General features: G+C 34.7%; 1 protein-coding gene across 2 annotated transcripts in view; it reads left to right on the top strand.

Annotated features, from left to right (window-relative positions):
• Nucleotides 1-15,930, top strand: part of TAF2 (TATA-box binding protein associated factor 2) — a 64,112-nt gene that overhangs the window by 18,841 nt on the left and 29,341 nt on the right. For both annotated transcript variants that reach the window (XM_009471079.2, XM_087747097.1), the window contains exons 10-17: nucleotides 512-597; nucleotides 5,279-5,414; nucleotides 6,879-7,033; nucleotides 9,273-9,387; nucleotides 9,488-9,597; nucleotides 10,378-10,443; nucleotides 12,446-12,698; nucleotides 15,733-15,873. In XM_009471079.2, the coding sequence (XP_009469354.1) occupies nucleotides 512-597; nucleotides 5,279-5,414; nucleotides 6,879-7,033; nucleotides 9,273-9,387; nucleotides 9,488-9,597; nucleotides 10,378-10,443; nucleotides 12,446-12,698; nucleotides 15,733-15,873 (1,062 nt within the window). The remainder of the gene's footprint in view (nucleotides 1-511; nucleotides 598-5,278; nucleotides 5,415-6,878; nucleotides 7,034-9,272; nucleotides 9,388-9,487; nucleotides 9,598-10,377; nucleotides 10,444-12,445; nucleotides 12,699-15,732; nucleotides 15,874-15,930) is intronic.

The raw sequence follows: 15,930 nt of genomic DNA on the forward strand, positions 1-15,930 counted from the left end.
TAGTAAGCCCATGCACACATCCTGCCTTGAAGTGTGCTTGTTAACATGGGCACAGCACCACACAAATTCAAAACTCATGTTCCAGTTCAGAGCCAGCTTCTGCCTGGCTTGGGCATGGGTCAAGGTGAGCTTCTGTATGCTGCAGTCTGCTCTGTAGGTATACCCAGTATTACTTTCCACTGCAAGGAAATGGTGATCACCTTTATTTCTTTTGGTCATAGACAACTTATTTATTAAACAATAAGACTCTTTAGATATATTGTAGTTAAATATTATTGTGGCTTGACCCACAATCCAGACCTAGAACAAGTATTAACTGCTAATTTCTACTGGTTTGTTATTGCTTGCTATGCTGAGGAACATCCCTGATTTTAAAATGCTCTTTGTGTTTGTAAACAAGTTTAATTAGGAGGTATGGCTTGAACAACGATATGAAAAGCTTTCCTGACGTCTTTAAATAATTTCTCTGCTTTTCAAAATTACGCTTGCTTACATATGTTGTACTTTTTAGGAGTTAGATCAAATAGTGGCATACGAACTGAAGACTGGTGGAGTTTTACTGCATCCGATATTCGGAGGAGGAAAAGAGAAAGACAAGTATGTTTATTTAAGCCGCAAGTCATTACAGGGTATGTTTTTATGGGGCCGTTAATATATGCCTTGGGTGTGTTGTGTAGCACAAAGCTAAAGGCTGAAGAACTTCAGCTGCCCAAGCCATGTATTACCAGTCTCATAAAGGACATCTTGAGTATATTGTATCACTGTTGTTTTATTTTTCTTTAAATCTTGAAGGGAATTAAGTATAATGAATGTTTTTAATGCTGTTATGAAACTACTTTGTAGTAAGAGGATAAGAGAGAATAGGGATCCAGAATTCTGACTTGAGCTATTTCTGGAGTGGTTAGTAATCTTTTGGCTTTTTACAGTATCATCAGTTTTCTTTTTCTTTGCTCTTTTTCTTTCCACTCTCAGTTACCACCTTGCAATCTTATACTGAGATTTCCTATCAATTGGAAAAAAAAAATATTAGATCAGTCATCTGTGAAGTACCATTGTTAACTGTGAACTGGCTGGGTTTGTATTTTCCTAATAACTGTAGCTTCAGTATTGCTAGCTTAGGATTTTTCCCTGTACCTCTTTTGTGATACTCCTGTACTACCCACTGAGTAGTGCTAACCACTACAGTTAGAAAAGTATTACTAGAAGCCAGATCAGTAAGTTGATCCAAGTTTCAATGACAACCTTTTGCTGGGTTTTTCTTTTCTTGGATAAATGAATCTAGTTGTGACATAGCCTCACAAAGAGTTGCTCTTTGGAAACTCATGAGCAGCATGTGCAAAACTGTGAGGCTGAGCATGTGCAGGTGGAGCGGGAGAATATGTGAATTTCTTAAGTCTTTACTGCATCAGAAGCCCCTGTATTATGAAAATACAACCTAAATTGTCTCCAGCAGTGGTTCTCTTGCTTTTGAGTGTGTGCAAATCCAGGTTTTGTTCATTTAAAATTAAAACTCTGGATTTAGAACTGAATGAGGTATATAAATAATCCATTTAAAATAACAGTGATCATTTTTTGAGAGATGAAAAAAGAAGAAAGTGTTTTCTGAAATCAAGAATAGGACATATTGGCTAGTTTCCCAGCCAGGTGAATCCTCAACAACTACTGTGTTTTCTGGATGTTGACAATCACAGATGCAGTTTGTGTATGTGTATGTGTGCCAAGCCATTACTCAGTTTTGCTTGCCTGGTCATGATGGATTTTGATTTAGTTCATTGTCCTGTTCTTTCAAGTAGTGAAGCAGAACAAGTACCTAGATATTTTTGTTACGTATATCTCTGAAAAGCAAGTTACAGCTAGCTGCAGTCATTTTAGGCATCCCGTTGGTGATGATGTCTTTTTTGAAGGTAAATTTGGGGTACTGAATTAGGTCTTGGCGGACTTTTTAATTGGCAGCATTACAATTTGGCAACATACTCTCCTATACAGAGAGACTAAATTCAGATTAATAGGATCAGCCTAGAGAAAAAGGGCACATTTTTAAAAAAGGAAATTCACTACAATTAAAGTATCTTTGTAACTGTTAATTTTATTAGTTTTATTGTATTTATTCTGGATTTGGACACAAATAATTGACAGAATCCTGTTCTAATGCTCTTAAATATCTGTTTCCTCTACGTGATGTGTCACTGTTACACGCTCTATGTTTCTACTACTATTTCACTACTTCATCGTATTACAGCTTGTTAATAATAATAATCATAACATCACTTAAATATAAATTACGACTTGCTGTTTCTTGTAGATTGCAAAGTTCCCTTGTATGAAAATTAAGTATATGTTCCTGTCTCTGGGAAATGATTTGTATTTAGGGAGGTATTTTCATAATGATGTCTAGAACATTGCTCTCCAATATATTTTTTGCATTTCTTCATTCTGGTTGTTCTTATATGGTTTCCTGCCAAGCGTATTTGTGTTACAGCAGTCCAATTAATAATAATATGAAGAAAAAATTAGGTTAGTTAATAATCTCATTTTTTAATCAACTAAATTAGAAGTAGAATATGCAAAGAAATCATTGGGGAAAAAAAAAAAACTTTTCAGACACATGAATTAATTTCTGTGCAAAACACAGGTCTCAGGTTCTTCCTGTTTATATCTGGTGAAACACAAACACTGCTCTCCAGAGCATTTATTTTAAAAGAAAAAATCCCAGAGCTTGAGAAAATGAAAGAAAGGAAACTGCAGGTTAACTGCTGTATGGATGAAAGCTTCAAAGCAAAGCCTCGTGTGTTATGTTTTCATTTTGTGTTCTCCCCTTTCAGATTTTGGTTCTCTCAAGTCTTTGGTTGTGCTGGTACCACCCTTCAGTAAAATTTAAAAACCTTAAGAAATTTGTATAGGTATATTTCAAATGGAAGAAGCATATTGACAGGTTTATGTTGAATGACAGGGGTGTGTTCGAGAGCATGAGCATTACAAATTTCCATGGAAGAGCTAGTTAAATTTTCACTTTGACAAAGTTTCTAGGTCCATATTGCTAATTTTAATTCACATTTGGTCCCAATTCAATAAAAGTTTCAGAAGTATAATGATTGAAGAAAAATATAATTGGAAGAAATGTATTAATATTGAATGAACTACAAGACGTAACTGTCAAAAGCAAACTTGTCTCGGTTTTGATTTGCAGTTAAGTAATGTAACCAGTACCAAGATCAATCAACACTTAGTAAATTTAAGAAGGCCAAGAATGTGGGTCCTGGCTTGGTTGTAATTTTCAAGAAAAGAATTTTACCAAAGTCAATCAACTGTATAATTTGAAGCTGGATAAATAGTTTTATATTGAGACCAAATTATTATATAATGTCTGAGCCACAACCTCAGTTTCCTCCTTGCATTTCAATTCTTTCATGATTGCTAACCCTTCCCTGCCTCGGAATAGAGAAGTATCCAAAATAACAGGACAGTTTTGATAAGGAGAACTTTAGCAATTGCCTGTCAACTGGAAACAGCAAGTAGTAAACCTAAGTACCTTCTTATTCATATATTCAGGATACCTAAGAAGGGTAGTACTTGCTTAAATTTAGAAATACTTTTCTTTTTGTATCTTCTTAAGATGTTTAAACAGACATTCATGAGTAAAGTCAAGGGAGTCTTCCAGTAAGTAGAAGGATGGAAAAAAAATACTAAGATTTTGCAGCTACCTTGGTTCTTGCCATCTCCTGAAATCTTCAAAGCTGCAGATAAGGAGCTAAGTGCTGGTCCTGTCCTGGTAGAACACTTCTTGCTGGCATACGTCTTTCAACTGCATGGAAAAATTGGTCAAAGTTAAAAGGGTTTTTTTACTAGGTCTTTGAAGATTCTGGAAGACCAGTCTTTTCCTGAGGTAGCTGGCATGAAAGATCAGGCTTATAGCACTTATCTTAGATCGTTACAATTCATTAATTATTTCATTCTGTCTTGCAGTGTCTTCTTCTAAAGTCTTTGGACAAATCAGGTGCCTGGTTGGTCTGGAAATGGTTTCATTAGATTATCTATAAGCAAGAATCACAGGGGGAGAATCCTATTTTGAGTCCAGAAATTTTAAGTAGCTGGCATTTTCTGTGTCGCAATGGCCAATTTGTGATTCTCCACCAACCAGCATAAAATAGGTCTGGATTCCCACTTCTTAAGAAGTTGGCCTGACATTGTGTGGGTCCAGTTTCTTAAGATGTTTGTTATTCATTCATGGAAAACTCTAATACCGTGTGAAAAGAACTAAAAGAGAAAAACATAGCACAACAAAATGCAGTTGGCACAGACTTGGTTCATCAGTAAAATAAAGTCAGACTTCTAATTATCTCCACTTTTCAAATAATTGAAAGGGGGCAAAAAGGTCCTATTTTTCTTAAGAATTACAGTATTACAGCTACTTTTCTTCTTTGAAACTGGGCTATAGGTCAGAATGTTTGTGTTCTGAAATGTAAACCTTGGTGGAGAAAATTAATTTTAAAGCTCGTCAGAGTGAAGTCTTCTGGTGTTTTATTGCTGTACAGCCACGAAGGCTATCCAGAAATCAGTCCTGTTTTTAAAAGTTTCAGGGTTTCACCATTTGTTTGTCTTCTGATATGGAATGAAATTAAACCATTTAAAATATTTTGCTTATAGACATGAAGGGTATGTGTGAAGAAGCACCACCACAGATAGTTCAAGTTATGGAAACAGTGCGGCAGTGGTAACATGATGCTCTGCCTAGTCTTCCTTGGCATGTTATCTGATTTAGAAGGCATCAGTTTGCCAAAGTATTGAAAGCATAAAGTTGCGAACTAAAATAAAAAACCAAGCAATTCCTTTGGTTCATCACATGAAGTTCTACTGTGAATTTTAAAAATCTTACTTTTCTTTAATTGCAACAATTATTAGTTTAAATATAACATATTCACTATATACAGTCACTTTGAAATGGAAGTGGAGCAGGGGGAATGTCAATTCATGACTAATTTCCAGACTCGAGTCACAGATTCCTTGCTCTGGTTGCTACTGCTAGCACTGTCTTTACAGTAATACACAGCATGTATTACCTGTCATTATTCTCTATACAGCACTTGCTGTATGTCAGGTACGTGTTGCCTTTCCGTACAAGCGTGCCGTCATTTAAGCATGTCGTAGTTTATAACTTTAAAGCAGTGGAAGAGATCCTAAATAATTGTTGGTGCAGCTATAATCTTGGTTGCTAAGGTATATTTTAAGTTTCATTCCATAAAATGCAAAATAGAGAGCTGTTTTTATTTTTATTTTTCAGCCCTGCATCACATTTACATTTTTCTATCAAACACCCTCATACGCTGTCCTGGGAATATTACACTATGTTCCAGTGTAAAGCACATCTTGTTATGAGACTGATTGAGAACAGGATTAGCATGGAGTTCATGTTACAGGTAGGTATTTAAATGATTATGTGGAATATAGACAACTTTTTGTCTTTAGTTGCTTTTCTGTTCATTAAATGGCATTTAAGAAAGAACAAAATAGGTTATCATAGGATTCCATTTGTATTTTCAGTTTTAGCAGGGTAGAACAAACGTAAAATATACGTCATTTAGGATAAGGTTAGCTGTTATTCTTATACATAATTTGTAATACTTTCTGTATATTGCATGTTCTCTTTAATGTTAAGGTATTCCATTGCTTTGGGTTATTGTGACTGGTTGTTAACACTGAGGACCTGTTTTACTTACCATAACTGGTCTTGCTGTGAGCTAATCTAGTCAAATTATAAATAAGGAAATTAATGAGAATCCAGCTTCTGCTCTCTCCACTGTAAAAAAATTTCAGTGCTAGAGGGAGCATAGATCTTTATATTAGAAGAAGCAGTTGAATAGAAGATTGTCATTTTATTCTGAAATGCTAAACTTCTACAGAGTTGTAGTTCTTCTTCTTTACTAAATGTTTTGTGACATGCCTTAAAAAAGATAGGGTGCTATAAACAAACACCCAGTTACAAACTGAGTGATTCCTTTTCCTATCAACTTCAGGTTTTTGGATGTTTTTTCGGTTTGGTTGGTTGGTTTCTTTTGTGAAGGATAACACGTATGTGCTTGTGCTAGAGCTATTATAAGCAGTTGTCAGGTCAAAAATACAGCAGATGCACCTTTTTTAAAGCTTTCCTTACATAAATTTTAATTATTCTTCGCAGTTTTTAAAAAGGAATAGCAAACCAGAGAGCTTGATGGCTGTTTTATTTCTAAAAAGCAGATATAGTCAGTTTTACTGTAGATAATTTTTGAAAGCTGATGGTCTTTTAATGGATTTTGTGTATGAATATATGTAACCGAGGAAGCTGGTTCTTTGAAAAAGCACGGGTGGAAGGAATTGATTAAAAACACACCTCTTCCCCTCTGCATTATAATTTGGTAAATAAAGGCCACACCTACTTGCAGTGACTAACCTCACAAATTACATGGTTTTGAAGCATAGAGGTGCTTACAACTAGAAAATGGATGCCAAAAAATGTTTCTATATTCCACTTTGAATTCAACTCTGTTAAAAACCTGCATGATAAGTTGTACCTGTAGCAGTGATGAGCAAAGAAGGCATTTTTAGTTTAATTTTGTTACTGTTAAACATTTCTTATATTAAGAAGTGGAGGGTTCAGTGCTTTTCTCAGCATCGTGGATGGTTTGCCTTAAGTAAAAATACATTTGTGTCTGCAAATCATAATTTCTGATATGGACAAGCAAACAATTTTCTGAAATGTCTTTGTTTTGAAAGACTTTTTTTGAGGTCGGTTATCAGATAATGATTTTATTGGCCTTTAGTTGCAATTCAGCTGAAGCTAAACAGAAGAGCTTATTTTATATATTGAAGTATTTAGTGAAAGTAATAACTTTTTATCATTTTAGGTTTTCAACAAGTTGCTGAGTCTGGCCAGCACTGCTTCATCTCAGAAGTTCCAGTCACACATGTGGAGTCAGATGTTGGTTTCCACATCTGGGTTTTTGAAATCTATCTCAAATGTCTCTGGCAAAGACATCCAACCTTTAATAAAGCAGTGGGTGTATCCTTTTTATTCTTGGTCTGGATTGTTAATATGGAGAATGAATTTGTTTTTTAATTGGCACTATTAAAGGAATGTGAAGAAAGGTATGAAATATCTTTGCTTAAAAAAGTTCAGTACATTATTCTTTAAATTAGAAATAGATGTAAGCCACAGCCACACTCCTTTCATAGTCATTTAAAGTATGTTAGCTTTTTTGGGTGTGCTTTACTAGAAGGCATTTCATGATTTTAAGTTTTACTTTGAAAGAAGCACAAGAACTCTGCTGGAATTTAAGGCCAAATTATACTAAAGGGATTCCAGAGGACACTGCCCATAGAAATATGCTGAAGTCTGACATGGAAAATGCTATAGTCTGGTGCATTTTAAGATGTGATTTCCAGTAAATCACCGTGAATTAAGTAACCTAAAGCTCAGATTGATAGTTTAAAATACACCAATATTTAATAGCTTGGGAGCTTGTGTTAGTATTATAATTTCAGGTAAAATAGACCTTTGTATGTTGATTCTTCAAATTTCAGTGATATTAGTCAAGAAATAGGATTTCTCATTTTGGATTGATATGAGGGTAAATTTGAATTTCCTTCATTTAACAGGTTTGATTGGTAGTTTTAATTAACGTGACTGCAGGCTAAAGTCATGCATGTCTGCAGCAAAACCATACCATACTGTTCTAACAGAAAACAAAAGTAGATATTTATATTTAGACATTATTTATTTGAGCTGACTTAATAATGTTTGTGCATCTCAATATCTAACTAAAAAATGCTGTGTAATTAATATGTATAGAGCAACATGAGAAGTTAGTATTTTATCTGCATCAAAAGTATTCATAACGTATGAATACACATTATTCTAATTTCTATACTTACCTGTGCTAAGCACTTGAGGAAAATAGGGGTTCTATGTGTACATGTATTAACACTGCAGCTATACCTAAATGTCAGTGTTACTATCTGAGCTGGGTGAATCTTAACTACGTCTGTTCTGTAAGCGAGAAGAACTGTAACTCTCAGATTTGGGGATTTTTCAGCTTCTCTGGAATTTGCCCCCAAGGCTGATCCTGTCAACTGTAACTTCTGTTTAATCCTACAGTTGCAACCTCCCTACCATGCTTCGAACACTGTTGCACCTGCGATACTAGATTTTCCACCTTGTAAGAGTGTAGCGGGTCTTTATATTGTTTGGGGGGGTATCTTATTACTGCTACCTAGCGCTATCTTATGCTATTAACGAGTGTTGTGTTGATGCTGAGTTTAAACCTTGTGCTGAAGAAACCACTAGAAATGTCTTAAGCTGTACCTGCTGACAAAGTCACAGACCTTTATGAAGGCAGCCACTGTGAACAGAACCAGTCTGAGGTATCTAGCCAAATGACCATATTTTAGGAGAAAAGTTAATAATACATGTACGATAAGAAGCCTCTTTGAATCTGGCAGTTCCTCCCTTAAATGTCAGGACATGAAAGAACAGGTTTTCCTTCCCTGCTTTTGTCTGATGTTGTCAGAGACTTCTTGGGAGCATGCACTAGACTAAAATACTTCATTCTAGTGTTTTAGTAGTACTAGAAATAAAGTGTAGTAATGGCTGTCATGCAAATAATGAGTGATGAAGTTATTCACAGGAACAGTTGACTTGAAGAAATCGTTGCCTGGGATAAAAATACAGAGTGAGATCATTACTTTTTATGAGTCATATTGTATACTCTCATGTATATGTGAACTCATATACATACACACGCATATATGTGAGTGCTCACAATGGCCCAGTTTGGAAAACGGCAATAAAATAATTGAGTTAAATGTAGTGTGGGTAGAAAACAGAAGCTAATTTCTACATTTTACCCTGAGTCTTATTTAACTGAAATATGTAGTAAAACAAATCATATTGAAATTACTGAAGTCTTACTCAATTACTTTCTCTGAGAGCATGTCAAGGACATTGGATGTGCTGGGGTCCGATATACTTTGTCATAATGACTTTTTTCTTACTAGATACTTTGCCTTGTACTTCAGTTTTTCTACGTAAGGTACCTGATTGTACGTTAAAAATTGTTTAAAGAAAAAAAAAAGTTAAAAGGTTCATGAACAAATGTAAGTGTTTTCACTTCCTGATTTTCTTGGGATAGGAGATTCTAGGAATGAAGAAGCATAAAGCAGCGTAAAGAGTGAAAACATTGAGAAGTATGTTTGTTTATAACTACTGCATTGTGCACTAGAATTCCTATACTGCTTATTAGGGATCAGAGTGGAGTGGTAAAATTTTATGGTAGCTTTGCATTTAATAGAAAACGGAATGTATTGGAATTGGAAATAAAACAAGACTACACGTCTCCTGGGACTCAGAAATACGTGGTAAGGTCAATTTTCCATATTTTACATACGTGTGCAAGTATGGTGTATACATTAATAAGCATAATTTTAATGTTAATAACAAAATCTTGTGAACTTGAAGGGTCCTCTTAAAGTGACGGTGCAAGAACTTGATGGATCATTCAACCATACATTGCAGATTGAAGAAAACAGTCTTAAACATGATATACCTTGCCATTCTAAAAGTAGAAGGTAAGAATTAAAATACAAACTGCAAGTATTTTTAGTATGGATATATGAAAACATACAGTGTGTTGATGATAAATATATGCTTTTTAAATTTTATGTTTATATTTTGTTAATCTTACTGAATAAGATTTACCTGCAATGTAAGGAGAGAAAATACAATTCACTGTTTATAGACAGCAAGAAACGTTACATTTTATATGCAGTATCTTAATTATAAGTAAAGGTCTTAAATTTTATAAATGCTTTATAAAGAGCTTACTTATATAGAATTAGTTGAATGAAGACTCTAATATCAAATTATTCAAAATACCTTTGAATGGGAAAGACAAATTAGAGGGAAGACAAATGTAGGCCAGAGGAGTACCTCAAGTGAAGATATATGAATGAAGCACTTGCACAGTTTTCCTTTTCTGTTAAGAATGCCAGGGCTGTTCACTAAACCTAATGAGCAAGAAAAGTAACATACTTCCCAAATACGTTCTCTCGGTTTCCTAATGCGTTTTAATAACTACTTTGATCTCTGCTTCTCAAAGTTGTATGCCTATGTGTAATTGTAAAAATGGTGGGAGTCAAGTTTAAACCAATGTAAAGTAGTGGTGATTATTATTTGAACAAAACTAATGCACAGCTCGACTTTGTGAATATTTTTTTGCTGGAGAGTGTTATTTTTCGTTGTGGTGAAATACACCAAGTACTTTTTCAGGCTTACGCTCCATTTATAAACATATCTTTGCCAGTATGGTAATTTTTTAAATACCTATTTTTTTTCTATTTTCTCTTTAGAAATAAGAAGAAAAAGATTCCACTGATGAATGGAGAAGAGGTGGACATGGACCTTTCTGCTATGGAGTAAGTTAGCTTGTTGGAGTTACTCAGTTAGAGACTGAGCCCTGTTCCCCTTGTCTGAAGCGTGCTATTTTGAAGGATTTGATAGTAATGTTGTACTTCACTATATGACTGGCAGATTTCAAGACTATACCACATTTCTTTGCCTTCTTTGAGACTTTTCTTCTGTAGCTGGGAAAATGCTAGTGAAGTGTAAAATGCATGAGTTAACTGCTATAATCAGTTTTAAAAAAAAAATCTTAGGCATGATAAGGTGATAGAATAAATTACTTGATTCATTCTTACACACTTCTAATGATATCTTTCCGGTGAGTTTATAGGTAAAATGTAAACAAGAATTTGCTTGAAACAAAGTAAGAGCAATTTTTGTTGGACCTCAATGAAGACCATTTGACTAGCACTGAGATAGACAAGTTCCTGAAAAGTGTGGTTAATTCTGAAAGAATCTTTGTAGATTGAAAATAAGTGATGAAATGCTTCATACTGAAATTCATACTGGCATCAATTTCAGTTGGAACTGTTTAGCTCTTTGGAAGCAAATTCTTGCTCAGTGTAAATATCTGCTTTACCCTCCTTGAGTTGGAGCCAGTGGTGCTCTCAGAAATACTGAAGGTATTGATACCTTGTGCTGGCTGAGGGAGGTAAATAATCTGCTCTTGAAAACTGATGGTGTCTCTTCAAAGAAGGATTGATTGCTTGTCACCTTAGAAGTGTTGAAGATTCTTGTAAATTCAACCTCATCTAAAAATATGATGAGAAATAATTTTATAAGGGGTATTTTAATTGAGCAAGTAATTGTTATCATTTCTATATCATAGTTAACATATGAATAAATAGTTTTTAAATTGTATTTAAGAGCAATTAGGATAAATATTTGTGAGCAGTTGTGATCAGTTATGTTCAGGTAGCTATTGTGTTACACTAGCTGAGACCATAATGATCATCTTAGAACTGCCTTTGAAATGGCATATGATTTTATGCAAGTCACTTATGCTTTGTTTATCTGCTAACCTTCTCATCTGCGATGCTGTCATTCTTTTGTCCAGTTTGGACTCCTGCTCCAAGCATATATGATAATGTTCGTTCTTTTCTATTCTTCTAAATCCTGTGTATGTACTCTTCTTTTCACTATCCTTTCTTCTGTAGCTACTATCTTGACAGTAATTCTAGATATTCTACAAATGTATATAGAAATACGCATCATATTTATAATGATGCTCTTTTTGTCATTCCAAACTCTCTCCTGATTCCATGTCTGTATTTTGCTGTTATCAGTTTTATGTGGAAAACTGAATAAGAGATTTTATTATATAGTTTGTGCTTGTTGCTCCCATAAATTACTTCTGCAGTCATGGTGCTGTGTGAATACTAAAGTAAAATGCTTCTTTGGGTGGAATGCAACTGAGTAATATTATCTGTAGGACTAAAACTTTAATCCTGTCTGTTGGTACTCTCACTTTTATCATTATTTGGCTTGACAATTCTGTGCATTTGCATGGTTACCCTTGTCAGCTTTCAATGTCATAGCATGTGTGTGTTTGTAAAGCACTTTCACATCTATTAACAAAAAACAGTATATAAAAAACTGGATGTTTACCAGCTTTTCTTTTGCTGGATTTTTCTTTGGTAGTCTTAAACTGTAGAAGGTGATAAAGTGCTCTTCACCTATGAAAGTTAGGGTGTCTGAGGAAGTAGAAGTAAATATATTGAGATTATACAGTAGTTTACCATGAACTCAGGTCTGTAGGTTAAAAATACTAAAACACTGTATTCACTTCGACATATTGAAGGTTTGGACAGACCGCCCTGGGAGGCTATAGAATTGCCATCCTAGAAGCAGGAGATTGGATCAGCTGACTTTCAAAAGTCACCTCTAACTTTGATTCTTTTATGGTTCTTTGACGCTAAATACCTTAAAAATAACTCGTAACAAGTTAGAACGTCTTTTGAATTTCTATAGTCTTGAAATGTTGGAAGCTATTAATGTTTTTCATGTTTGTCTTAGTGCTGATTCCCCTTTGCTCTGGATAAGAATAGACCCTGATATGTCAGTACTGAGGAAAGTAGAATTTGAACAATCTGATTTCATGTGGCAGTACCAGCTTCGATACGAGAGAGATGTGGTTGCACAAGAAGAAGCCATTCTGGCATTGGAAAAGTTCCCTACTCCAGCATCACGGCTTGCACTGACTGATATACTAGAACAAGAACAATGTTTCTATCGAGTGAGGATGCTGGCCTGCTTCTGCCTTGCAAAGGTGAGGTTGTGTGAATGGAAGTAAGGGAAGAAATATGCTAGTCATGGTAAATGTTTGAAAATGGGTCAAAACTCATCACAGTTCTTAAACTGGCTTGATATTTAGCCTCTTAAAAGTGTTTGCCAAGTATTTTTAACATGACTGATTTGAAAGGAAAGCTGTATTATTTTAGTCTGTAAATGGAGACTGCAGAAGGCTTTCATAATTGTCAAAATTGAGATGTCAGACATGAAAACCACAAGGGATTTTTCCAGATTTCATTAAGTGGCAGAAATAAAAGACTTTTGTTTAATCTTTTTCAGAGCCAAAATGTATTTTTTTTATTTTACTGGGAAATTCCTTGGCCTTTCTGTTAAGAACTCTGAAGTGCTGAAATTCATCTGTATGTCTAATGTGAATTCAGATTGCTGCTCAATATTGTTTCAGGTTGAATAGGGGCACAACATAAACATCATGTAGGTCTGCAATTAAATATTAAAAACCCAAATAATTGCCTTGAAAAGGGCAGATCTTTTTTGTTTAGACACAAAATTAGCATTAAGGATGAAAATTAGAGAACCCTATAAAACAGCTAGGTGGAAACACAGAAGAATAAGAATTTCTGAAAAGGCATGTTAATGACATACTTTTATGGACATAAAGTCGTACTTATTGACAATTTGTAGAGTTCAGATTATTGGCATATAGCTTGCTTTCTGCTGTATACCTGTCGAGAATAATTCAGTACCTGTACAGAAATAAATCCTTTGGCCATATTTTGAAAATCAAATTCCAAGAAATGTTTGTGACAAAGTATTTTAATATTATGAAACACTGATGTAATACTGCCAGTGTATGTGCTAGTATTGGTACTGCCAGTATCTGACTTAAAATATGCACGTTTCATAATGAATTCACTTGGGATATTTAAAAGTGTATATTCAACAGGTAAATATTAAAAGAGCTGTTGTTACAATGTTTAAATACAATAGGTTTTTTCTGTCTTTACTTTGAATTCTCAGACAATTGGGCTGCACAGAATCAGAACCAGTTTTGCTCAGTTTTAATTGTATGAAAAATCTTGGGTCTACAGATAAGGTTGTTGCCTTTCAAAAAAAAGATTATAAAGCTAAGCAAAAGGTATGGTTGTGACATTGAATCAAGGTGAAGGAGCATGGCAGGACAGAGTTGTAGATATATTTATGTAAGTTACCTAGGAGGAAAGTTGTAATATGTTCTATTACTACCAACATCAGGATGTTAGTAAGAATAAATTCTTGTTGTCATTAGCTCAGTTTAATTTCACAGCTTGTAAATATTGAGCATTTGTATTCTTTATTGAAAAAAAGCCAAGCCCCTCGTGTTTATTAGGGGGAGGGTTGTTTTTTGTTTATTTGCAACTTCTGGCTGGATTGTGGTTACTATTATAAAACGTTCTTGGCTTACTCAAGTTGATACAAAGAAATGATAGGTGATAATGCAATTATAAAACTGAATTTGCTACACTTCCTAAATGTACAGCATACTTCATTGTAAAACAGCAGTTCAGTCTCTCAGGCATGAAATATCCAGGTGACATTAAATCCTCATTGATAAAGAAGTTAATAGATGTGTGTGCACACACACACTTTGCTGAGTAGTTCATAACAAATAACTCTACAGAAAAAGGAGAAAACAATGTCACAATATTAATTACCGAGAGCATGCAGGCTGATTTTTCCATTCGGATCCATTGCAGTGTCGGTGATGTGCTATAAGGTTTAAAAAACCACCACCACAAACTGCCCCCGCCCCCCCAACACTGAGGAGTTTCATAGCTGTGCATGACAGTTACATCTTAGGCCAGTTTTTTATGCTATGCTGAATTGATGGATGCAGAAATAGAGTGTACCTGCTGTCTTTTTAGTAGAAATTGTTCAAGACAGGCTACTTCTGTTACGGTGTGGGGAATGTGCAAATGCATTTGATTCAGAGTGTATAGTGTATCAGTAGAACAAATAGAAAACTTGGATTCTGTCAGCATTTAAAGAGAAATTCAAATGAGTCAAAACCCATTATACTGAAAAGATGATGATTTAACTACTGTTGATTTAATTTGAAAATACTGTTGTTTACCTATAGATTTTGCAAAATTAAATGCTTAAAATAAGTAGAAGTTAAAAAATATTAAAAAAATTACACCCCAATATTAATAGAACAGTGAATGTCTTGTAAATATAGTAACCTTTGATAATATTTTTGGGGTTGGATTTTATTTTACAGTGCTACATAAAGTTCACATTTGCAGTTTTAACTTCATCATCGTGGTTTCTAAGCAGTCTTTGGGATTAAGCTTCCTCTGCAGGAAGAGTCATTGTGTAGCTTACAGAAAAAACTATACCTGCATCTTTAGTTCAAAGACTTCAGTTATTGCAAAGGGAACGTCTGGTCTGACTTCAGTATTTTCTCCCCCTGACTCTCCTTTGAAGCCTGAGTTAGTGGGAAAATGGTTTTCAGTAATAAAGGACCCATCTTAAGTAAGAGCAATGGTGAAATGGATTGCTACCCATCTTCAGATAGCCTCTTGCTTCTTTCTCTTATTGCATATATAATACCCTTTGAAACAAGCTAAATAATTTAGAAGGAATTCATCAAATTCGTTTTCTTCTGTGTGAAACCAGATTTTTCCTTAGTTTGGGGGGGTCTATAACAATGGAAACTCCTGATACATTGTAGGGTGCTTTGGCCCCATTTGTTTGCACGCACACACGCACGCAGTCTGTCATCAGGCTTAATCCATCATCAGGCATAGGTGTTCTTGTCTGCAGGCTTTCATTGCTCCATACAGCAAATATATGAAACCCAGGATGCTGGGAAGGCACAAAAGCCCTTTTTTTGGCAGTAAAAACCTAGCTAATATAAGATAATACATTGATGAAAATATGTATCTATTTGAAGGACAGTACGTTCTTGGCAATTATCCTTTTTGATTTTGGGAAATGTGTATTTTTCTACAGCCAAACTAAACTTGCAGTGGTGATGTTAATACGATTTCCCTTCCCCCCTAATTATACAGATTGCAAATTCCATGGTAAGTACGTGGACAGGGCCACCAGCCATGAAGTCACTCTTTACCCGAATGTTTTGTTGTAAGACTTGTCCAAACATCGTGAAGACCAACAACTTCATGAACTTTCAAAGCTACTTTCTGCAAAAGGTAAAATTTATTTTTTTCACTGAATGTTTTAAAAGAAATGTCAAAATACAAAAATGT

This window comes from Nipponia nippon, unplaced genomic scaffold (genome assembly GCF_047370975.1).
Source record: "Nipponia nippon isolate SJK-2023a ecotype South Korea unplaced genomic scaffold, ASM4737097v1 scaffold_1, whole genome shotgun sequence".
Taxonomy (NCBI): domain Eukaryota; kingdom Metazoa; phylum Chordata; class Aves; order Pelecaniformes; family Threskiornithidae; genus Nipponia; species Nipponia nippon.